The sequence below is a fragment of the Hypomesus nipponensis genome, chromosome 11 (genome assembly GCF_054491055.1).
Source record: "Hypomesus nipponensis isolate SF chromosome 11, ASM5449105v1, whole genome shotgun sequence".
NCBI lineage: Eukaryota > Metazoa > Chordata > Actinopteri > Osmeriformes > Osmeridae > Hypomesus > Hypomesus nipponensis.
Genome location: NC_140371.1, coordinates 15150001 through 15173555, shown reverse-complemented (window position 1 = coordinate 15173555; position 23555 = coordinate 15150001). Strand labels below are relative to the sequence as shown.

The following is a 23555-nucleotide window of genomic DNA, read 5'->3' as shown; positions in this document are numbered from 1 at the left end:
AGCTTGTTGGTGCTAGCATAAGAGAGCAGCTCCCCACTCCAAAGACAACATTCAAAAACAAAGACTCCACGACGAGTGTGTGATCCAGTTAGTGAGTGTGTTGTCTTAAAAAGGGAAGGGGTGTGAGGAAGGTCTTCAGTCGGGCCCCAAACCCTGTGTAGCTTTCCTTGTTGTTTGTGAGAAGTGAAAACCTGTCCCAAACAGCCCAGTGCCTGTAAACTTCTGTACCTAAAGCACGCGTCTCTGGTAAGCAACTGCCTTTATGACAATGATCTCATAAAGCTAAAGAGCAATCATACCAAAAGCAACAAACGTTATCTCCTGAGGTTGAAGAGTGCTGGAGCTGTTACCACATTAACCAGAGTGTATAAGTATGTTTATGATACTCTTTATCTGCTAACATGTGCTCAGGGTGTACCGATGGGGGCCAATCAGAGTACAAGAACACACAAAGGAACAAGTATGCACACTAGTTTACATGTGAATTCACTCTTGACAAACAACCTCTTCATGTCAGTACCTGCCATCACAGATTACTTATCAAACTGTCCTCCATATAGGCTTATATAATCAGGTGTCTTTATCTAAAATGACATCAGCCAGTTTGGGCCAAATAGACGAGTCCAGGTAGTCACTGATTGTCAAAATGGAGTTGCCATGGTCATGGATATCCTATCATTGAGAGGCAGCTTGTTTACCATCCATGATAATCATGAGGGTGGAGACTCAAACATTCCAGAACAGGCATGGAAGATCAAACAGAAATAGGTCACAGTCGATCCACAAAGCCCAGACTCCAAAGTTACCAAAGTTATCAATAAGCAAGAAGTCTTGAGTCCCTGTTAAATGTTACATGACGTGTGATATGCACAAATGACAGAGAGACCTTTTAGTTGACAAATGAAATGACTGTGTGTGTGACACGAGAACATCCATGTCATTGTTCCCTTCCAGTTGGCTGACAGTTGAGTGACTGAATGCAAATGACATCACGGCTACAAGTGTTTCTGATAGGTCAGGACACACAGCTTTATTGTGACTTTTACAACACTAAGTATTGTGCGCGCACAAGCGAGTAGTGTTACATCGGACGATTTGAGTTTCCCGAGAAACAACAACCTTCCCAAAGATCCATTCTTGAGTCAGCCAAACCAGTGGTTGCCCATGCACTCCCTGTTCCACTCCACACGACACAGCCAGCACCACTCAAACTTACACTGGGCACGGGGACACACCATGTGCATACAGCCACCTGCAGGTGCAGAAAACAAACAGAGCATTGGTCACAGACCAGCAGTTATGGACTGGATTACAGAGGAAAGAGATGAAGGGAAGAAAAAAAAAAGATGTGTGGGAAGTGGTGAGAGTGCGGTGCAGTAGATCAAGGGTGATACAGAGAAGCGGAGAGAGTGAATGAAAGGAAGCGGGGTGTACCATTCTTCTCCACAGGGACCTTGCAGGCAGGACACGGACGGGTGGTCTCCTCTATGGTCTCCTGGGAGGCCTGCTCCCAACGGGCCCTCGCTGCTGCCTCCTCATCCAGCACGTAACCCTGAGGAGAAACACACACACATACAGATGGGGGTGAAACAGACAGACAGACAGACAGACAGACAGACAGACAGGGTGAAACAGGCAGGAGGAAAGACAGAGAGGAGGAAGGATGTAAACTGTCTTTGTCAAACATTTTTATTGGCATTTTCTCCCCACTAAACCAATACATGTACATTTTAAAACGTTGTGACGACAGGAGTCCTCTAGACTGTAGTTTATGACATTCAATATGCAAAAGGTTTCTAAAGCACAAACATTAAGGTCAGTACATTCATACATAACAGTGGTTGCCTTGTTGTGTTTGGGGTTTTCCCTTCACAAACATGATTTACATACTTATCATTTACAGTACGCTTTCTTATCATTTCATCTGTGGCATCATGTGGGTAGCCTATAGGGGGCAGTGGAGACACATGAGCGACACAGCTCATTGGTTGGGTTACCTGCAGGGCCCCACCCGAGACAGGAGCTGACCTCACTCGACACGCCCCGTCGTGAAACTCCTCCTTGCAGTCACGACAAAACACAAACTGCAAAAGAACACACAACACACTGTCTGATGTTGTCTTAAGACACATTGAGCCACTCTGCCCACTCGTTCAATTGATGTCTGTTCCCATTTCCCTCAAGATGCACATTGTTTTCCAAATCCAACCGCTTGGTGGAGCTCTCTCTCCACACTCCCTAACCAGATAGCACGTCGCCCACAACCTCAAGCAGAGAGATTGGGAACCATACCTTACTACCAGAGGGATGGTGGAACTGCTTTAGGTTTTTTTTGAAAGCTTGCCAGCATCGTTTGAAGCGCAACAGTGATTCTGCACTTCATCAAAGAAAAGGGGAATTTTGAAGTGGAGGGGTTGAGAGGGGAAGGGGCTTGTTGTATTTCTCTCTCCTCTCTCTCTTCTATCTCCTGGTTTTAAGTGTGACAGATAGCACACGTCTCTCTCAGGGTCTTGGTGACACATTCCTCTTTGTTTCTCTCGACTCCTGCGTGGCACCTACTGATGAGAGGAGCACTTCTGACAGCCACTTTCTTCCCTCCCTTTGTTTCCCCCCCCACCACACATTCACACACACACACTTCAGATGTGCTTCCGTCAAACATTTTGGGGCTGCAAACTTCTCTTTCTTCAACACCGTAACCTCCTTGTCCAGAGGTTGTCATATATGGACTTCATCGCCGTCACAGCCACATCTATGCCAAACATGCAGCCAGGCCTGACGAGGTGTCTGCTCACTGCCAGCCTGCGCCACCCCAGTGCGGCCTGTGTCTGTGTGCGTGTCTGGGCAAACTAAGGCTGATGGCGAGCGTGTGCGTGCATTCTATCTGGGCCAACTGCGGATGAGAGACAGTGTGTGTGTGTGCGTGAGTGAGAGAGAGAGAGAGCTGGACCAGTGTGCGGGTGGCACGGCAGGACGAGAGGCGGCAATGTCCAGTGGAGCGTGGAAGACGCATGAGAAGGTGGACCAGAGGTTGCAGCAGGGCTCTGCTGTCTGATAAACCCATTTCCCCTTGCCTCCCTCCACTGAGCAACACAACACATTATAGCACCTCAGACAGCACACTCAGAGGGCAAACACACACGCGCGCACACACACACACACATTTGGATATGAGCACTGATACTGTAATTCAGACAAAAGCTAATCACACACACACACACAAACACGCACACACATTTTGAGCGGAGGGAAGTACAGTAGCAAGTTTGAAGGTGTCAACCGGATCTGACAGAGGAGACTTCTCCGTGACAGCTCTCTGGTGACGCACAAAGAGCCCCCCCCCCCCCCAAACGTTGGACACGCGCACACGCAAACGGCCCAGTCGTCCTAGCGAGGCTCGTCCCAGCTCTGCCCATGTGACGGGGGCTCCTAAAGCCTGCTCACAAAAGGCCGCCCGGAGAGAACATAAAACACACTGGGGTTCTGGAGGAGTGTGTTAGAGGACCTGTCTCAGTGGTGTCCGTAAGCCCCGAGCACGTCTAGCCCTCATCATCTCCTAGCCAGCAGCATCAGGGGGGTGTGTGTGTGATCGTCCCCTCCTCGACAGAGGCACCAGGATACCTATAAACTCTTTATCTGCTTCCCCCAGGCCTTTTGGGTGGACTTGAAAACACGCACACACACACACACACACACCCCGTTCACAGTTCTGTTAGAATGCCCTGCTGGACTCCATGGCAGGGACACTCTTCTAAACCAACCTTGTGATAGGGCAGCAGTGCACACACCCGCAAGAACGAGGAACCACAGGAAGGAAAAACACTTCAGCACTTCTTCACAATGTCTTTTTGAGACTTTCCCTGTGAGTGTGTGCGAATGTGTGTGTTTGTCTACCAGCACCACTGTTTGCCCCGCTCGCTGTATGCGTGCTGACACAGGCAGTGGAGGTGAGAGAGGACTCCTGCAAAAGCTCCCCCATTCTGTCATCTCTGTAATGATGATGTTTATGTTCGCAAACATGCAATCAGTCAGCACTAATGGCTGATGAACTGCACCCTAATCTTTAATCGACTGGCTAATTAAGCAACATCACGTAAATTGTGTCGTAATTACATATTAATTGTGCTCGGCGTGTGGTGCACATTCAGATGATGGCGGGGCAGTGAGGAGGCGTAGCCCATGGGGAAAAAAAAGAAGAAAAAACTATTCCAGAGAGACAGGTTGGGGTCAGGGGTCACGGATCTGAAACTGGTGTGCAGTGAGCCATCATCTTTTAAGTTTGTTTTCTGGGCCATACAGGTGAACATTCACCACTTAGAATGTGCAGGCAGAGTGTAAGGAGCGTGTGTGTGTGTGTGTGTGTGTGTGTGTGTGTGTGTCTCACCCCACAGCCCAGGCCGTTGCTAAGCTGACACTGGATCATCCTCCTGTCCTCCTCGGGCAGCAAGCCCGCCCCACAGCCCGGGGCGGGGCACAGGACCCCGCCCATCTGGAGCAAACACTCCTCAGCTGCGTAGCGTTGGTAGCGGTCATACTGGAGGTGGTGGGGGGTGGGGGGTGGGGGGGGGGGGGGTGGAGTCAAAGACACAGAAGAGCACGGCTCACTTCTGGGAGTACATTTTCATTCTTCTCCCACATTTCCTTAATCACCGCCACAATATGCTGAACGAGTGGCCATTTGGATATGGTTCATTTCTAGGAACCGTGTTAAAAACACATCTCCATGTCTGTTCTTTATGACACTGAACGGAGGGTGACAATGGGCCAAGGCCAATACGGAGGGACAGAAATGGATACCAAAACGCTCGTGTTCACCCGCACAGACCAAACGGGCACAGTGTGTGTTCTGACGGGAGCCAGGGTCCTGTTCACACAGCTTCGGTGAACGACAGGGCTAATTGACTTCATTAATGCATGGCTCAGTCACACGTGTGTATAAAGAGCTGGCTCTGGGGCCGCTTGAACCGTGGAGTTCAGAGCACTTAAGCTTTCAGAGTGAAGCGCTAGACTGAGCGATAGCCCTATGGGTGCACACACGCGCATTCCCTCTTGTTTGGCATTCAATATATCACTTTGCCAATGACTCATGCAAAGATAGCATGCTTTTAGTTCTCGGTGAATTACCAACTTTGTAGAAGCGGTAGAAAGCAGCAGAGGGCTTGAAATGGCACAGTTGAGAGTGAGGAACTGCAAGCTGTACAGTGAGCAGAGGCTGCCATAACTGGAAGTGACAGGAAGTAAGGATAACTAAATGGTGTTGGGGATTGGCTGTCTATCGGTCTAGTTCTTCAATTCAAGTGAGTGACTAATTTTGACTGGAGAAGTCTTGAAACTGTTGCCTGCAAGAACAACTTCAAAGGACACTCCTTCTACTGGGATTATGGATTGAGGGGTCCTGAAGGTAGGAAAGACCCAAGAAAGCCCCCGGGCCACTTAGTAGAGAGAGGTCAGAGAACTCCTGTGTGTGTGTGCCTGTGTGTGTGTGTGCGTCTGTGTCTAGTGGGAGGTGAAGTTGTAGGTGTCACATCTGGGGGGAGCAAGGTTGTTGGGGAGTGTGTCTTGACACCAGATGCACCAATTAAAGGCCTGTCAGATCTGACAATGTGTGAAAAGCAGACCTGAGACAGATTTCCCAAAGGTCCCTGCTGTGCTGTGTCGTAATGACTCACCTGCTCATCACCCAGGACACGGAAATGATGAACCTCCAGAATGAGAGAGTCAGGACAACCAGCTGGTGAGAGAGAGACGTAAACAGTGAGACAGAGAGAGTAAAAGTGAGAGAGAGAGAGAGAAACCAAAATAGGAAAGAACGAAAGACAGAGAGAGAGACATAGAGAGAGAGACAGAGAGAGACAGAGAGAGAGGGAGAGAGACAGAGAGAGAAAGGTGTCATTTGGGTCAAATGTGTCCTCCAACATAATCATAATAGAGAAAAACAAACACTTTTCTACATGTGATTCCTATTCGCTAACAACCAAGTGTAATTAGGGCTGTTCCATGCAGGTGTCCTGAAGAGACCCTTCAGCCAGCATACCCTGCACGGTCACACAGCGATCCCTGAGATTCAATGAGGACCAAATGAGCGCATTAATGACAAGTTGTGTCAAAAAGGTCCTCAACAGAACCTCTTGAATCGGGGCAGAGAGAAAGCCCTATCCCTGTTGAATATACACCAGATGATCACACAGAAAATGGCCAAAGCATATTTGTGTGTGCACGTAAACAACACTGTGTGTGTGTGTGTGTGACTCCACAGGCGTGTAGATTCTCTGCTCTCTTTTAACAAGCATGGGGATAACGATATAGCCCCTACTGCAGGTAAACTGGGTGCTTTGGACCAAATGTGTGTCCTGGAAACCACGCAGCAATGATGTCCATGGAGGCTGACGATGACTGCTCTCAGCTACATCTGACAGCACACACTCATCCTCTCATCCCCCAATCTGCCCATCCCTGAACCTGCCTGCACTGTTACCCATGCTCCCAAAAGAATGAACGGGTTTGGGCAGCAGGCATTGCTAGGTTAGGTTACACCTGAGGGAGCCAATACAGGCCATGTTCGGATGCCAACTATGGGCGAACGTTCAAGCCCTAAACACACAGCTCACACACAGATGTACACAGGCACAAACACACACACACACAAACACACACAGGTGTGTGAGCCAGGAAGAGTTGGAGATGGAACAGATATGAAACTATAATCACCTAGGACGCCAGTGACCAGAGGTGTGCTTCTCTGCCTGTGATATATGTGCACACCCGCACCACTGTCAGCGAATCCTGCTGCCTGTCCATGGAGGAGGCTGATCCCAGCTGTGGGGGCCAGGCACTTCATCTGAGCCAGTGGTGTTTGTGTGTGTGTGAAAGAGCAGATAAACAGATAGAGATAGAAACCAAAATCATAGTGAGGCAGTGTCTTGCGGACACGTGCACACTGTGTCCTAGTGTATGTGGGCCCTTTGAGCATTCATTGTGCGTGAGCTCGAGAAAAAAAAAAAAAAAAAACGATATAAAAATGCCACTGATGTACCAGACACAGAGGACATCTGTGTGTGTGTGTGTGTGTGTGTCTGAGACAGCATAAGCGTGATTGCCACTCAATTTCCTCAACGTCCAGTCCTTTCAACACAGTGATTGGGTTCCAGATCTTGGGAGGGCCTATCAATTGCCGGAGGACAATTCCCATTTTCCAAAGACTTGATTCCCGGGGAGTGAGTGATCAGCTCAATCGCAGTCTGCGGGTCAGATGTGGAGAGTGGTTAGGGGGGTGTAGAGGGGATTGATTTAACAGTCTTGTCAAATGGAGAGGGAAGGTAACAACTGTAACCATAGAGATAAGAAACGGATGAGAGCGGTGCTTTGGAAGAGATAGGGTTAAGATCAGAGGCTGGATATGAATGGAAAAGGTCTTGGTCTACTACCATTATTCCAAGGACTCAGGCGTTGGGCTAGTTCTGAAGATACTGAACGGAATCCGTCTCGGGACGACTTTCGAGCTCAAAAGCAAACAGGAGCTCCTATGCAGCCCATAAGCCGCACTTGGTCCTTGGTCTGTCAGACGGGCTGAGTCGGAGCAGTGAAGCCTGTCTCGGGCTAGCGGAGCGAGGCAGCAAGCTAGCCGGGCCCCGGGTACTCCTGTGTGGAGCATGCTAATGTTGATCATCTCTCTTGGGGTCTCCTCCGCCTCTGCTGTCACCACCCTCTCTCCCTGTGCTTATGCAAATCCCTCTGACAAACACTGATCACCCGGGCCGAGACAGCAGGCTTTGCATCCAAAGGAACGGGGGGTGGCGGGGTGGGGGTGGAAAGAGATGGATAAAGAGGAAAAGACAGAATGGGGGAGAAAGAGAAAGAGAGAAACTCTTTTTTTTGTTGGCCTAAATGTAATTAGAGATAGACAGCGGCAGAAAGACGGTGACAAGATGTTGCCATGGTGATGCGGTGACAGAGCAGCAGACAGTCCTTGGGAGGTGAACTTTCCAAGACAGAGACACAGGGAGAGCGAGAGAGACAGAGCGCCAGAGGAGGAATAGAGAGTGAGAGAGATTGACAGTCAGACAGATAACAATACAAAACACAGCGAACAACGGAACAAGTGGCAGCAGCCAGAGAGAGAGAGAGAGAGAGAGAGAGCCCGAGAGAGAGAGCCCGAGAGAGAGAGAGAGACAGAATGAGAGAGCCAGAATGAGAGACTGAGAGATGAACGAGAAGCAAAATGGATGAACAGCAAATGTGAGATTGGCAGGGATTCTCTGAACTTCTAAATCTAAGCTACGTAAAGAAGATGTGATGGGAACCCAGCATTGACATCTATTGTGTGTTCATTTCAAGTCAAAACGAATAACGTAGCTCTCACAGTTTTTAGCTTCAAATCAATTCACTCTACGGCTCCTTAATGGCTGTTGTTTAACCGGGGGGCTTCACACTGTTTATTGATTGGCTCATAACCGTGTGGAGAATTGTCCCAAGTCGGGAATATTGAGCTAAGAACCAGAGGGGTTTGTTTCAGTCTAATATCTGGATTGTGTCAAACAAGGCCCGTTACATCTCGTTAATGTTGGAACTCTATCAGAACCAACCAGATGACTTTGTAAATACACACATGTTATTTGGCAAACTGATAAGCAGGAATGATTGACAAGAGTAATGCAGGTTAAAGTTGAATCAATTTTCTCATTTGGTTCACTTGTCAATCTTTAAAACCCATAATGATCCGAGACAAAGGCTACAAAAGCAAAACCAGAAAACACAGCGTGAAGAAAACAAGAGGTAAACCAACAAACAACAGGCCACCATCTGTCTGTCTCTACAACAAGAAAAAACCTGCAGCTACTTGGAAACAAACAATACTCTGACACTCGACAAAAACAACTTAGGGTGAAGCACACGGCGTCTTGTGCCCCCACCAGCTCCTCAGCAGTCCGTCTGCCTCGGCTACGACCCAGTGCCCGGCATAATGATGCCACCGCTGCCATGTGCTAGGCTAATTTAGCTCTTCCTTCCTGGTAATTACCAGACCCGTGGCGCGTACTTGGGAGCGGGTGTGATGTATGGTGCCCCCTGTTGGCTCACAAAGCCGCACGCATCTCTAACATTTGGAGTTTGGGAAGAAAGAAAATGAGTGAGAGGGGGCCAGCAGGCAGTGTAATGTGGTGAGGGATATTACAGTCGGCGGCCTTGGGGAAATGCTTCCAACTGTGAAACATTAGATAATACACTTGTGATGTCTGGGCTGTGGAAAAGCATACTGCACAATGCCACTATTGCTGCAGTGTATAAACAGGGCCATAAAGGGATGACATCAACTGTAGTGTATTTTAGACGATATCGTAAGATATCACTGCTATTCTCTCACAAATAGATGGCTCCTATTAAAGTAGAGTCATCTGTAGTGGTGGTCTGATCTCCAGTCGATAATGTTTCTGTCTGCGACACCATTAATCAATCTATTAAGCTGCAGGGCACAAACTTGCCTTTAAGGTCACCCAATCCCGAGAGAGAGAGAAACAAGGAGAGACTGTTGTGTTTGAGTTTGGGACTGAGGCAGGGGAGCCAGATATCTGTCATTAAAGCATGGTCATGAACAGGGACGGTGGGAGAGGCCTAATGACAAGGGGTCATTGATAAATGAGAGAGGAGAGGCAAACACACACACACGCACAATTCTTTAGCCTTAACAGGAGCCGGCCCCAGGGCTATTATAACATGGGAGAGAGAGACGTGTGGTCTTAAGGAAGACTGATGTGACTGTGGTAAACACCCAGGCAGAACCATACTACTCTCTTCAGCAAAGTCTGGACCTGGACAAACCTACCTGTGGCAAGCTCTGACACGACTCATAATGACGACCTGGGTTGACAGATGGGTTTACCTAATCCAAAGGCTAACGTAGGCCAAGGAATACCTCTCTATCTCATGACACAATACTATCAAAAGTCAAAACCTTTTAAAGTCAGAAAAGCTATTGTCCGTACTTACAAAAATGTATTTACTTGTGTTTACTTGATGCTTTGTTTTTCTGATTGAAGAGTTCCGCTATGAAATCAAACAAAAGCCTTTCATAATTCCAGGGTGTAACTTATCACAAAAAAAATCAAGCTCTGATTGAACCAATCTTTCTTTCCTTTTTTTCTGACAGAGAGCAACTGCAAGAGCTAGTTAGCATTTGAAAGCCCAATCAAACTGAAGGTGCTTAAAGAATGCTTAATTACTCAGCCAATCAATGGGCAGGCAGCCGCCGATCTTGCTTAATCCCTGGAGGATATTGGGAGTGTTCCGTTGACATTTGCGAAAGAGAAGGGCTCATGATGAAAGACAGCCTGCCTTCCCCTCCCTTGCTCTCTGATCAAACCATTTCATACCCCGTCGTCTAATGATTCAGCTACACACTGGGCTGTATTTAGGACTCATTTGCCAAGTATTTTTTAAGGCTATTAGAGACGTAGAAAGCACAGAACTCCACAAAGTGATGGTTTGGGGAGTTTGATAGTCATTTTATAATTATTTGTAGAGTACAGCATATAGTTGACAGATATGACAGTTAAAGTAAAAAATGGCAGCAAATTGAGAGGCAAAACTGGTATAGCTAGGGTATGACCGGAGAAATATTTCAAAGACCGCAGAAGTACTGAATAGACTACTGAAAATAAGGTTGCAGGTCCCAGGTCGCCTTTGCAGTGGGAGGTTTCCCGTGTTCAAGTCAGAATTCACAGGATTGGAAACATGTGAAGAATAGACATTTCAAGCAGTAGTAAGAATAAAAGGTCTGGACAGTTCAGAAGGGTCCTGGAATGGCAGCTTTGAGGCCAGGCATGGACGGCCTGCTCTGTTTTCCTCCCTTTCACATGATGAGAAACCTGTTAAAGACAGGAGCCATTCTGGACAAGGTCAGCCTTTTGACAAATGGCTCCCATTACCGCCACTCACCTTTCCCTCTGTGCTCAAAGTTACCAGGGTGGCTGTCTACTAAAGCTCAGGCAAGTGTGCTTTACACATTTCTAATGGTGCTGCCTGATAAATGACACGCTCTCCTGTCCATGACCTGCGCCCGAGTGCACACATGCACGGACACACGCACTCAAGTACACACGCAAACAAACAGAATCAGCCCGTGATTACTGACATTAAAATTGGAAGAAGCCCTTCCTCCTTTTCTCTCTCTCACACACACACACACACACACCTCAAACACAGATAACACGAACCCACAATAAATTGCGCAACACATTTTCACTCTGAAGTCACACTGACACATGCAGGAAAGCGATAAGGGTAAAACGTTCTTGCAGTATACAAACACACACACAGCGTCAGATGAGTGATGATCTTAACTGTCAGAAACTGACAGTGACACTGTGGTCACACAGTGTGTGGACACACACACACACACACACACACCTGGTAACACCTCTCCAATCACACACGCTCACATTACAGATGCCCCTTTGTGGACCGGATCCCTGCGTTTCCATGGCGATACCCAAAGTGAGAACCAATTGCCTTTACTTCAAAGGCTGAGGGACTTAAAAGCATTGCAGTACAGAGTAGGAGGGAGAGGGAGACAGAAAGAGACACAGAGAGAGAGACAGAGAGAGACACATAAAGAGAGAGGCAGAGAGAGAGAGAGAGAGAGACACACACAGAAAGAGAGAGGCAGAGAGAGAGAGGCAGAGAGAGAGAGAGAGAGAGAGAGAGAGAGAGACAGAGAGAGACACAGAAAGAGAGAGGCAGAGAGAGAGAGAGAGAGAGAGAGAGAGAGAGAGAGACAGAGAGAGGAAAAGGAGAGCACCGAGCACCTTATCTTAGTTCCTGAAGGCAGAGCCTTTTACGAGGTGTTACTTTCACACACACTGCTTCCTTTGCAGAACGCCACCAGACAACAGCTCCAGAGGACAGCAGGCGGGAGATGCAGAATTTGCAGAACTGTGCACACACACACACACACACACACAAACACACACAATCTGTAACCGGGCACGATGGAACAGATGCCTATCAACAGTACACCAACTTTCAGAGTGATGGTGATGTGAACGCCGCCTGCACACACCGTGTTGTCAATTACCCGTCTGTGGGGATGGTCAATACAACTGTCCCCTCTGGAGGCGGCCCCTCTGGAGGCGGCCCCTCTGGAGGCGGCCCCTCTGGAGGCGGCCCCTCTGGAGGCGGCCCCTCTGGAGGCGGCCCCTCTGGAGGCGGCCCCTCTGGAGGCGGCCCCTCTGGAGGCGGCCCCTCTGGAGGCAGCTCCTCTGGAGGCAGCCCCTCTGGAGGCAGCCCCTCTGGAGGCAGCCCCTCTGGAGGCCGCTCCTCTGGAGGCGGCCCCTCTGGAGGCGGCCCCTCTGGAGGCAGCCCCTCTGGAGGCAGCCCCTCTCCCTCTCCTGTGCACAACACACTGCCACCACCTCTCTCCAGTAAGGAATATATTGAACAGGGTTTATGTAACCTTCAGTCACACACACAAACGCAGTCATTGTTTACTCTTGTAGTCATAGTATTGTTTCTATGTGAATCTCATACAGCATGTATCGTCCTAGCAGTGAGCTGGGGTATTCCCAGCAGCCTCTAGTGGCGGGCTAGCTGCAGAGAGCCCAGGCAGAGGAGGGAGTTACAGCAGGCAGGGTTGAATCCAGGTCAAATCTGAATAGCTGCTATATTTAACTCTCATTCCTGCCAGGCTCCCATTGTTGTGTCCAAAAGCCTCTTAGGGAGTGAATGAAGCTCCTGATTTTCAAGTTGGTGTCAGCACTTCTGCCAGAGAATAAATAATTTGAGACATGGGAGAGAGAGGGAGGCAAGTAGGGAGATATTTAAGCAGAATTTCTTTCCCCCCACACATTCTCGATATTGTCAGACATTTCTTTTGAAACTACTTTTCGGTATTCTAGATATTACTTCTACAACTACTTTTGGATATCCAAAGTTATTACTTCTGGAAGTACTTTTTGGTATTCAAGACACTAATACAAAATGTTTCCTTGATTCAAAAATGTAAAAACATCCCAACATTTACTGTTACCAGACAAATATAACCATGAGAGTGACCATTGAATAGACCATAAAGTCCCAGTGCCTATGGCAAGCTGGCCCTTTCCTCCTCTATCACATCTCTCATCTGTGACGGGGGGAGGGGGGGGGGGAGGGGGGGAGAGAGAGAGAGAGTGCCCGAGAGAGAAAAAGTGCGCATGAGAAAGAGGAAAGCGATTGTGTGCTGTGCGCGCAGACAAGAGACAGAAAGAGAGAATCGACAGCGCTACATCCACACAGAGAGAGTGGAAAAAAAGATCCTTCAGCCGGGCGCAGAGAAACACCAACCAAATCCATCTGAATTAGAACTCAATTTCCACTTTAATAACCAGCTGAAATAGATAACAAAAAAATTGACCTTTTTTCATAAAGAGAGGGGTGTGCCTTGAATCAATACTCATATCAAAAGTGGCTGGGAGCGTCTCCAGGGCAGACAGAGGTACGTGTCATATTTCAGCCTCTCCTCTCCCCTCCTCCTCCTCTCCCCTCCTCCTCCTCCTCTCCCCTCCTCCTCCTCTCCCCTCCTCCTCCCCTACCCTCCTCCCCTACCCTCCTCCTCTCCCCTCAGGCTGATAAAGGGGGATGGAGGGCCTGGGAAGCTCATTCTGGCTGTCCTTCTCATCCATGAAGGGCAGCCGGCCACACTGACTCACACCTAAGAGAGGACGGCACTCAGGCTGGTAGGAAAGCGACAGAAATGCACCCCTGGTTCCCAGGTCCTCTGGTAAGAGGCGGCAGATGTGTGTGCTTGGGAGAGCATGTGTGGTTTCTGAATGTGCGTTTTTATGAATTTGTGTGTGTGTGCGTGCGTGCGTGTGTGGCGTGACTATTCTGCTGTCTGAAGTGTTTGCTCGATGCTGCCTTGCTGGCCCCAGCATCTCCTGATTGACCTGTCCTTGGTGGTCTTCAATGAGCGCTTTTCTCCCTCAGAACCATCTGGTTTGCTCCTGTGTCTCCATTCCTTCTCTTCCCCAGCAGCCTCCATCTGCACGCATTCATTTCTTTCTACTTTTCTTTTTCCTCTCCCTCCCTCCCTCCCTCCCTCCTGCTCTCTCTCTGTGTACATGTCAGTAATGTTTGTTCTCTCTGTGGTGCGCTGATGTAAAAATGAGAGCGAGCAATGACCCCCTTCATACGCATGCACACAAACACAACGAGGTCCTATTGAAATAGTCTGACTCAACACATAAAAAGCATATTACTCACCGCTACTCGCACCTCACAGACAAATACCCCCCTCCTCATTCTCCCCTTATCCCCCCCCCTCCCACACACACACACACACACACACACACACACACACAGGTCCTGTTCTCCTCCCCCCTCCCCCTTGTGGTTTTGACAGGCAAGACCAAACACAGGGCCAGATTGCACATCAATCTGGCTTCAGACGGTAGAAGTAAAACACTTTCGTTTTTTTTTTTCTCCAATTCAAATTTCCAACCTCCTAATGATCTGCTAATTATCTCTTTGATTAAGGAGTTGGTGTGCAGCACAGGCACCCTGTGCTGACAGCCACCATGATGAGGATTAATGAGGCCTGCTCCGTCCACCACTCTGATGAGATGCTAATGCCACCAGTAGGGCACACACAACTGTCCCCTCACACACACACACACACACAAGCACGCACACACCATTTCCAGGTGATACAGGCTTATTACACACACCCCCGTCATCAGCCCATCTGTCAGGTTAGATAAGCCAACAGGTCAGTCAGCGAGGCCGTAATTCAGGAGAGGGATGCACTAACCCCCCCCCCCCACACACACACACACAAGCTTGCGCGCACACACACCCTCAGGTCGTCAGACAAGCAAACACAGAGAGTCTCAGAGAGGACCTGCGATTCAGAGCCACGACAACAAGGCAGCTCTATCAGTTTGTGGAAATGATCTGTTGCACATCACTGTCATCTCACTAACACTTTTTCTCCCTTATTCATCATTTATAGGGATGGATCTGGATACTCTAAGTGCTTTTTTATATTCTATTATTTAAGATTTGGCTTCTGTCGCCCCCTCCCCCTCCATCCCATAATACATTAAACATAAAGAACGAGAACTGTGGAGGTTCAGCGCCAGGCTTTGAGGTTCAGCAGTTCAAAGGAAATGGAGGCAGGGGAGGGAGGGGGCTGGTGGGGGGGGAGGGGTAGGTTGAAGGGAAGTCTCACTGAAATATCACACCTTTTTCTCTGGGGAGTCTACCGACCCACACTTCACTCTGTCATGTCTCTCTCACACACACACAAACACACACACAGACACACACACACACCTTGTGACCTTATCCTGCTCCATCGCCTTGCCTTACGGCTACTGTAGGGTTTTAGGCTAGTGAAGCTTCATAACATTATGGCATGACATGCTCTCAGAGAGGCGATCATGGGACTTCCCAGGCCACACATCCAGCCCTCTCCTCGCCTCCCCCAGGACTGGCATCTCTCTCGGGTTCTCCATCCCTCCTCTCCAGTGCGGAGAGACTGGAGAGGCAGGCCTGTGTGGAGCTTTGCAAGCACGTTGCTATATGAAAGCTGCCTCTCGTTCCGTCACCCACAGCCTTTCTTCTCAGGAAGGACTCGGACAAGACTGTAGATCTCTCTGACAGGCTGAATCTGTGCCACCCGCACTCACTACAGTCTATAGTATAAGCCGTCAGCTAGCTAAATTGCTAGCATACTTCTCCCAAGACAGTACTTCTTTCATGTCACCAAAAACACGGGTGATTAAATGCTTTTGAACTTTGAGTCTGATCTTTGAAAGGGCTTTAAAAGGGTAGTAGGGTTTAATAGTAACGACTGGTGGTTAGCCCACTGTAAACTCTTAAATCAAATGAAACATGCTAGCACATTTAGTACAAAAGGTGATATATTCTGTCAGGCACAGCATTTCAGAGTTGGTTTGAAAGGACATCATTTGAAACAGATGCTATGTTCTCTGATGGAGAATTAGTTGCCAATGAGTCATTAATATATGCCCTCACAGGCCCTTTCAGGAATACAAATCTCATACCAGATATTGCTCTTCACAAGAATATTAATCTATGGTAGATAAAGGTCTTTCCAGCCGAGGGGAATCTACAGCCGATGCACGTTCTCACAGGAATATTTATCCAGCGCAGATATTAATCCAACCAGGAGTATAAATCTACTGCAGATACCAGCCCCCTTAAGGAATATTAATCAACTACTGATACGGTTTCATTTTATTACATTACAAAGCATACATCTAGAAGAAAATTGCAGTTGGTGAAAATAAGGATTCACAACAGGTATAGGTCTCTAAAGGGCAATATGTCAGGACAGCATATGATTTGTTCTCAGACGCCACATCTACGCTCCTGATATAATGTGTGTTCTGGAAATATGTATCTCTGGGTATACACACACGTGTAAAGTTCTGCATCACTACTGCTGTCTTAGCCAGCCTAGCATGTGTTGGTAGTTGCAGGCTGTAGTTGGCATTTAAGGACATTTCTCAGCACAGATAACGTGTCAGAGTTCAGTCCAACAGGTAAAACAGCAATTCCACCTTATCTTACATGCTCTCTCTCTCTCTCCCCCCTCACCTCCCCCCCCCCCAAGCCGAGGGGCCGGCTTAGCGTGCTTAGCATGCAGCCCTTATCCCCATCTGAACCCCGAAGATTCACAGGAGGAAATGGGATCCCAACCACCTTTCTGACAAGTTGCATGTGCTGACGCTAACTTACGCTCGGCTAACACGCACACGGCTGGTTGGTGTGTTAGCGAGCCGTGCTAGCTCTACCCTTTCCTGTCGGTGTGATGGTGTTTGCTTGACTGGGTGACCCTGCTGCGATGTCCTCAGAGGGAGGACAAGATGGAGTCTTGACCTTTGACCTTCCTGGAGAAGTATCCTATCAGAGCTGTTCTCTCTAAGGCATGACTATGTCTCGGTCTATGTACTTGACCAAAATGTTACCAAAGCCTGCGGGCGGGCGGGCGGGCGGGCGGGCGGAAGGGAGGGAGGGAGGGAGGGAGGGAGGGAGGGAGGGAGGGAGGGAGGGAGGGAGGGAGGGAGGGAGGGAGGGAGGGAGGGAGGGAGGGAGGGAGGGAGGGAGGGAGGGAGGGAGGGAGGGAGGGAGGGAGGGAGGGAGGGAGGGAGGGAGGGAGGGAGGGAGGGTAAACAGAGCATTGCTCATCTGCAACTGGCTGATGATCCATCTAACATTTTGACAGCTGAAAGAAGAGATAGAGGGAAGGAGAGATGGAGGGGAAGGCAGCAGAACATGGATGGAGGAGAGTGTATGGATCAGGACAGAGTAATACACTGTACAGTGAATATCAAACCCTGCAGGTGTTTATTATTAGCCTCCTTGTCTGCCAAGCCTGTAGTCTACCTGTGTGTAAAAGGCCAGAATTTAAAAGGGAAGTTCTGGCATGCTGGGAGAAAAGCACGCTTATCGTTCTTGGTCAATCATTTTCTTTCATTTTCTTTTTTTTTACGTTGCAGTGCAATCATCACTTGCAACTTGTGTTCTTTCCTTTCATCTTTGACGTTTGAACAAGCAAGCTTTGGCATGGCGGTTAAAAAGTTATTTAAAAGTGGAAATGGCATTTGAGGCTGAAGTGTGACCTTTTTGCACAATCTCCTCTCTGCAGACACACAAACAGTGATGGATTGCCTGAACACACAGCTCCTCAGCCCAGGCTGGCACAGGGTACACAGATCATGTGTGCGCTCCAAATGCACACACACACCAGTTATTTACACACAAACACACAAACAAAGCCGACAGTTAAATGCACAATAAAATGCAGAGCCCTAAAACACCAGCTAAGCACAGAAGCTACTAAAATACCACCTGTTATTAGGTGGGTTTGGATTATTAAAAGTGGCGAAGCTGAACACGGTGTTTTTTGTGGCGAGGGGGAGAGAGCACAGAGAAGAAACGATAAGGTGGAGAGCAGAAGAGAGGGGTCGTCACCAGAGAGGAGGGGAAGGATAACAAAAAGGAGAGAGAGAGAGAGAGCCTCGCGAGAAGAAAGGAGGAAGACGGCCGACGAGAAACAGACACGAAAGGGAGAGAAGGGGACGGGCGAGAGAGAGAAAGGGAGAGAAGGGGACGGGCGAGAGAGAGAAAGGGAGAGAAGGGGACGGGCGAGAGAGAGAAAGGGAGAGAAGGGGACGGGCGAGAGAGAGAAAGGGAGAGAAGGGGACGGGCGAGAGAGAGAAAGGGAGAGAAGGGGACGGGCGAGAGAGAGAAAGGGAGAGAAGGGGACGGGCGAGAGAGAGAAAGGGAGAGAAGGGGACGGGCGAGAGAGAGAAAGGGAGAGAAGGGGACGGGCGAGAGAGAGAAAGGGAGAGAAGGGGACGGGCGAGAGAGAGAAAGGGAGAGAAGGGGACGGGCGAGAGAGAGAAAGGGAGAGAAGGGGACGGGCGAGAGAGAGAAAGGGAGAGAAGGGGACGGGCGAGAGAGAGAAAGGGAGAGAAGGGGACGGGCGAGAGAGAGAAAGGGAGAGAAGGGGACGGGCGAGAGAGAGAAAGGGAGCGCGTGAGAGGAAGAGAGAAAAAGAAAGAGGGAAAAAAAAGACAGAGAGAAGAGGGAGAGAGAGAAACGGAGAAAGGAAAGATGAGAGGGTGCTGTCAGTGGTGGAGGGTCAACGCCCCCCCTCTAGAGCCCCATTACCCAGTGGCACTAAGGGATGTGTTGGGCCAGGGAGCAGGAGGGGGGGCAGAGAGAGGGGGCGTCTGGAAGAGAGAAGTCTGATAGCATCTTTCCGGAGCTGCAGCCTGAGCTACAGCTACAATCCATCACTGACAGAAGCCACACACACACACACACACACACACACGTACCTGCACATGGAAGAGAGTAGCCGATGAGTGGGTGGTGGATGAACTGTCTCTCGTTGAGGCGTGTCACACAGTACATGTGAAAGCAGTCGAGGCAGATGACATGGCGGTCTGGACACTGAGTCACCAGTACTGGGCTCCTACAGACAGAACACACACACACACAGACACAGCGATTTGGAGACAGGAGAACCATCTCGACGATTGAGGGACTGGCTCCCCCAGGACTACGCTGTCACAAGTCTGATTTGGTTGACCACCACTAGTGGGTGTGCACTTGTGTGAGTGTGTGTGCCCGTGTACACGTGTGTGTGTGTGTGTGTGTGTGTGTAATGGTAGATTACATCCATGCAGACCTTTTGTTTGTTTCTTCTATTTTTCTGTCTGTGGGGGGGGGGGGGTCTCTACATTTTCTCTCTAGCCAATTCTGACCATCTTATAGAGTTCTACGTGGTAAGATCTCCTCTCCCGGGCTGCCTCCCCTGGTCTCCCAATCCTTGATGTCGAAACTCATTTGTCAAGAGAGCCACTACTAGCCCCTTATACTGTAGTTCGAGAAACTTGTCCCACATTCCCTCTCTCCCTGTCACACTCACACACAAGTCCGCGCACACACACACACACAAGTTGTCAAGGTAAACCTGGGCTGTGCGTGTCCTCGCTACTGCCCTTCTAAACAAACCCAGGAGTCCCGCTGAGTGCTTTGAGGAACCCGAGACATGAGCGAGACAAACACAGCTCCACACGGGAGGGTAATTGCGCGGCCCACTTCAATCACCCTTGCCACCGCGTCCTTGATACTGGGAGGGCCACGCTGATTGGGGGGTATTGTTCAGGCTGGAGGGGAACGCCGGGCCCCTCCCCTCGCCCTCTGAGGGTGAGTGGTGGGTACAGTATGGATGACCTTCAGGAACACGGCGACTCCCTCCCTCTGGAGAGACTGATTGCTAATATGCTCACTGAAGTAGGAGGGGGGGGGGGGGGGGGGTGTGTTTGTGTGTGTGTTTGGGGCGGGTGTGATGGGTGTTGCTTGTCGTTTTCTTTGTTTGGATTCTTACATTTTCCTTCTAATTGAATCGCGAATTGAGTTGATGGAGCAGGGCTATGGAAGTGTGTGTGTGTTTTGTGTGCGCATGTGTGTAAAAGCGCGGGGCTGAACTCACATGACGTCTGTGCAGGCTATGCAGGGCACGGCCCGGACGTTGGGCATGATGAGGTCCAGGGCCACCGACGTGTCATCGTCTGAGGTGGGGTGCGCGGCACACTTCAGATAGAACTCCTAGTAACAGCACAGGGGAAGTGTGTCGGGGCTGTGGTTGGGGTGTGTGTCTGTTGGGGGGGGGATTTTGGGAGAGCTACTCTTCTAGAAGTTAGAAGCGTTGAGCTGTGGAAGACCTGACCGCTTTTTAAAAATGACATTCCAACATATGGTTCAAATAGAACTTGCTAATCAGGTGAGAATGAAGGAGAGAATCTACATCAGACCATCTGGGAGTGATTAGACCAGGTAGAGAGGTCTTACCGCTATTCTGCCATGGCAACCCTCTGACTGACAGACTCCATGGATACGTTCAGGCAACAGGACATCGTCCCAACAGGAAGGACCCTGGAAGAGATGTGGGAGAGGGAAGGGGGGAGAGTGAGACCTTAAATATCTCCATGACCTCACACCTCCCACGCACTCCCCTCTCTCTCTCGTTCAAACAACGGTTATCCCCAAACAGTGACGATTCAACAATGTGTTCTCATATAGCCACAAAGTGCAGATAATGTGCAAGATTATTCCTAAATGTTTTGGGAGATCTCTCCCCCGGCCCGGCCCGGCCCATCACACCCCATCCACACACACCTCTTCTGTTTCCCCTTGCTTCATTAGCATAAGCATTTCAACATTCTGACAGTGGCCTTAATAAGCCTCTGAAAAGGTTAAGGAAATCATTACTCCCCTGTGGGAGGTTGGGGTGGGGGGGTCAAAAAAAGGGGGGGGGGGGGGGTTCTGCATGTCGTCGTGGGGAGGCTGGGAGATTACACACACACACACACACACACACCTGCTCAGAAACATCCAGAAAAGGTCACGCAGGCTCCTGACGTCTGAGCTTCGCACACACACACACACACACACACACACACACCTCTCTATAAATGATTAATGAGAATAAGCAGTTATGAATTATTCAAAAACGCATCGCCTTCAATTGTTCACCTCTGTCTCTCCTCCTCCCCTCTCCTCGTTTCCTGGCGCCGAGTCAACATATCCATCCCACAAAGCTTTAATTAGATTATTGTTTAACAAACCAGCTTGTCTCCATGCCAGCTGTGCTATTCTTACCGTGTGCATTCACTCACCACTGTGAGTGATGCCCACTCCCCGAGCTGCTGTGATTGGTCAGTTGAGGACAGGACCTGTGCTCCAGTCTACTGAAATCCCTCTGACTGATGCTGAATGAATAAGTATTAGTCCCTACCACACACACAAACACCATATGGAACAGAACGTGGGGAGTAAAAGAGTTTGTCCAATTAGTCCCTCACTGAGGACTTTGGATGAAAGTGTGTGTATCCATGGTGATAAATGGAGCCTCCTGAGGCTACAAGGCACTCACTGAATTCGGAGGGAATCCTTGTTGATATTCATTAATGCTAATTTGCTTGTATCTGCACATGCAGTATCATGCCCAAGTGAAATTAGCTTGTTGGTATGTGCGCACCTTAGATGGGCTTTTCAAATAATAAAATGCAGAAAAACCCAGGGGTCATAAGAGGGAGAACGCATTCTCGTGGCACACACCGTTTCACACACTGTTTCACACACTGTTTCACACACACACACACACACACACACACACACACACACACACACACACACACACACACACACACACACACACACACACACACACACACACACACACACACACACACACACACACACACACACACAGAGAGACCAGCATGCTCATTAACACTTCCTCTAATGCTAGCCTGGGGGACAGGAACTCACTCTGAGCCTCATTTCCTGTCCCTGCTGACAGCGGGACTGAGGAGGGGGTGGAAAGACAGCCTCCCTCCCCAGCCCCACGCCCCCATCAGCTCTATCAGCGCCTGTGAGGGGGGTTGAGGGGGGTTGGGGGGGGCGTCAGTAAAGCCCCTGTGCTGAGGGAGATAGCAGCCTGAGTGGCAGCTCATACCGGCCAGGTACCCAGCAGAGGTCTAAGGGAAGTGGCCTGGGACTGGCTGCCTCAGGAGGGCACGTGGTCCCCACGTCTGCCTCCTTCACAGCAGACGGACAGACTGTAGAAGGGAAGCTGATTTGAGTAGAGGACCGGGTCCCAAATCCCGTCCAGGCCTGCAGGTGGGTAATCACCATCCCTGGCATGAAACCGACAGAAGGGACAATGTTGGCATGAACGTAGTTGAGTAAACAGTCCCTGAGCGGAGTGGCGGGCAGGAGAGGGAGGGGGGGGGGGGGGTTCAGCTGGCAGGTGGGCCTGGTGACGCACCATTCAAGTCAGTCAGGCTTGGTAAACAATTGCAAAACTCAAAAGCGAGCTTTGGGATTCCTGCCCAAGTCTAGAGACAGAAGAGGAGAGGAGAGAAACAGGAGAGAGAGAGAGAGAAACAGGAGAGAGAGAGAGAGAGAGAGAGAGAGAGAGAGAGAGAGAGAGAGAGAGAGAGAGAGAGAGAGAGAAACAGGAGAGAGAGAGAGAAACAGGAGAGAGAGAGAGAGAGAGAGAGAGAAACAGGAGAGAGAGAGAGAGAGATCAGACTGCTGAGTCACTGCGGGACGCTTGGTGATGAGAGGCTTTTAGGCTAATTCCGCCACTGGAGATTAACCGTGTGTTGTTTGGAGCTGTTTGGGAACAGACGGGCCATGTACCTTAATTTAAAGACACTAGCTACGAATACTAACATAATGCTTCGTTCATCTTGGCTCGATGTATGCTGCTGAGACGATCAAACCTTCCATTTCAACATTCTTAAACTTCAGAGACTTCCTTCGAAAAATAAGAATTTGACCTGCGTGATGGGAACATTTCGACCACAGTGAGGAGGTGCATGTCTCCTTTTGCAAAGTGCTCACAGCACCCGGTAGATCAGGGAGTGCAGGGGGGTGGGGAGAGGTGGGCGACTTACCCGACTCAGGGTGAGGGTTCCCTGCTTGCAGACGCTGCAGCGCACACGGAGCTTCCCAGGCTGGATAGCCCGGCACGTGCTCTTACAGTACACATAGAAACTGCTGTGAGGCCGGGGCCCTGAGGGGCACAAAACACACAGATACCATGTCGGGAGGATTTCACCAGAACAATGTCATGAACAGTGTATTCATTTAGCAGTTGCTTGTATCCAATGCAATGTACAGTGGTGATGGGGGGGCTTAAGGTTAGTGGATTCAAACATGCAACTTCCCGATCTCCAGTTAAAATCTCTACCACTGAGCTACCACCCATCCCCTTGTCTTTAGCTCCAAGCAGGCATGTGGTGCACTTACATACCGAGTACAGCTTGACCACTGTAGGCAAGAGAACAGGAGAATGCACCAACAGATACTGTATGCTTGTCATGTACTTCTTAGGGATGTAACGACTTGCAAAGCCTAGACAGTAATTGGGGACGCATGGTACCCTGAAGGATAATACCTGCTGTAGGTGAGGGCATCCTTTGTGTCCCGCCCTTGAGCCGAGCCTAAAGAAGGAGCTTGTGGTCCAATAACGA

At 49.5% G+C, this 23555-nt stretch overlaps 1 protein-coding gene across 2 annotated transcripts in view; it reads right to left on the bottom strand.

Moving 5' to 3' along the window:
• Positions 1-1004: 1004 nt before the first annotated feature.
• The window catches only part of prkn (parkin RBR E3 ubiquitin protein ligase), a 38174-nt gene continuing 15623 nt past the window's right edge, over positions 1005-23555 (bottom strand). Inside the window, exons 4-12 of one of the 2 annotated variants that reach the window (XM_084709982.1) lie at positions 22977-23095; positions 20362-20445; positions 20003-20118; positions 18843-18979; positions 5670-5731; positions 4385-4534; positions 1998-2084; positions 1435-1552; positions 1005-1252 (exon numbers count right to left, since the gene is read on the bottom strand). In XM_084709982.1, the coding sequence (XP_084566108.1) occupies positions 1143-1252; positions 1435-1552; positions 1998-2084; positions 4385-4534; positions 5670-5731; positions 18843-18979; positions 20003-20118; positions 20362-20445; positions 22977-23095 (983 nt within the window). In that variant the 3' untranslated portion in view covers positions 1005-1142. The remainder of the gene's footprint in view (positions 1253-1434; positions 1553-1997; positions 2085-4384; positions 4535-5669; positions 5732-18842; positions 18980-20002; positions 20119-20361; positions 20446-22976; positions 23096-23555) is intronic. The other variant, XM_084709981.1, reaches the window with a different exon arrangement.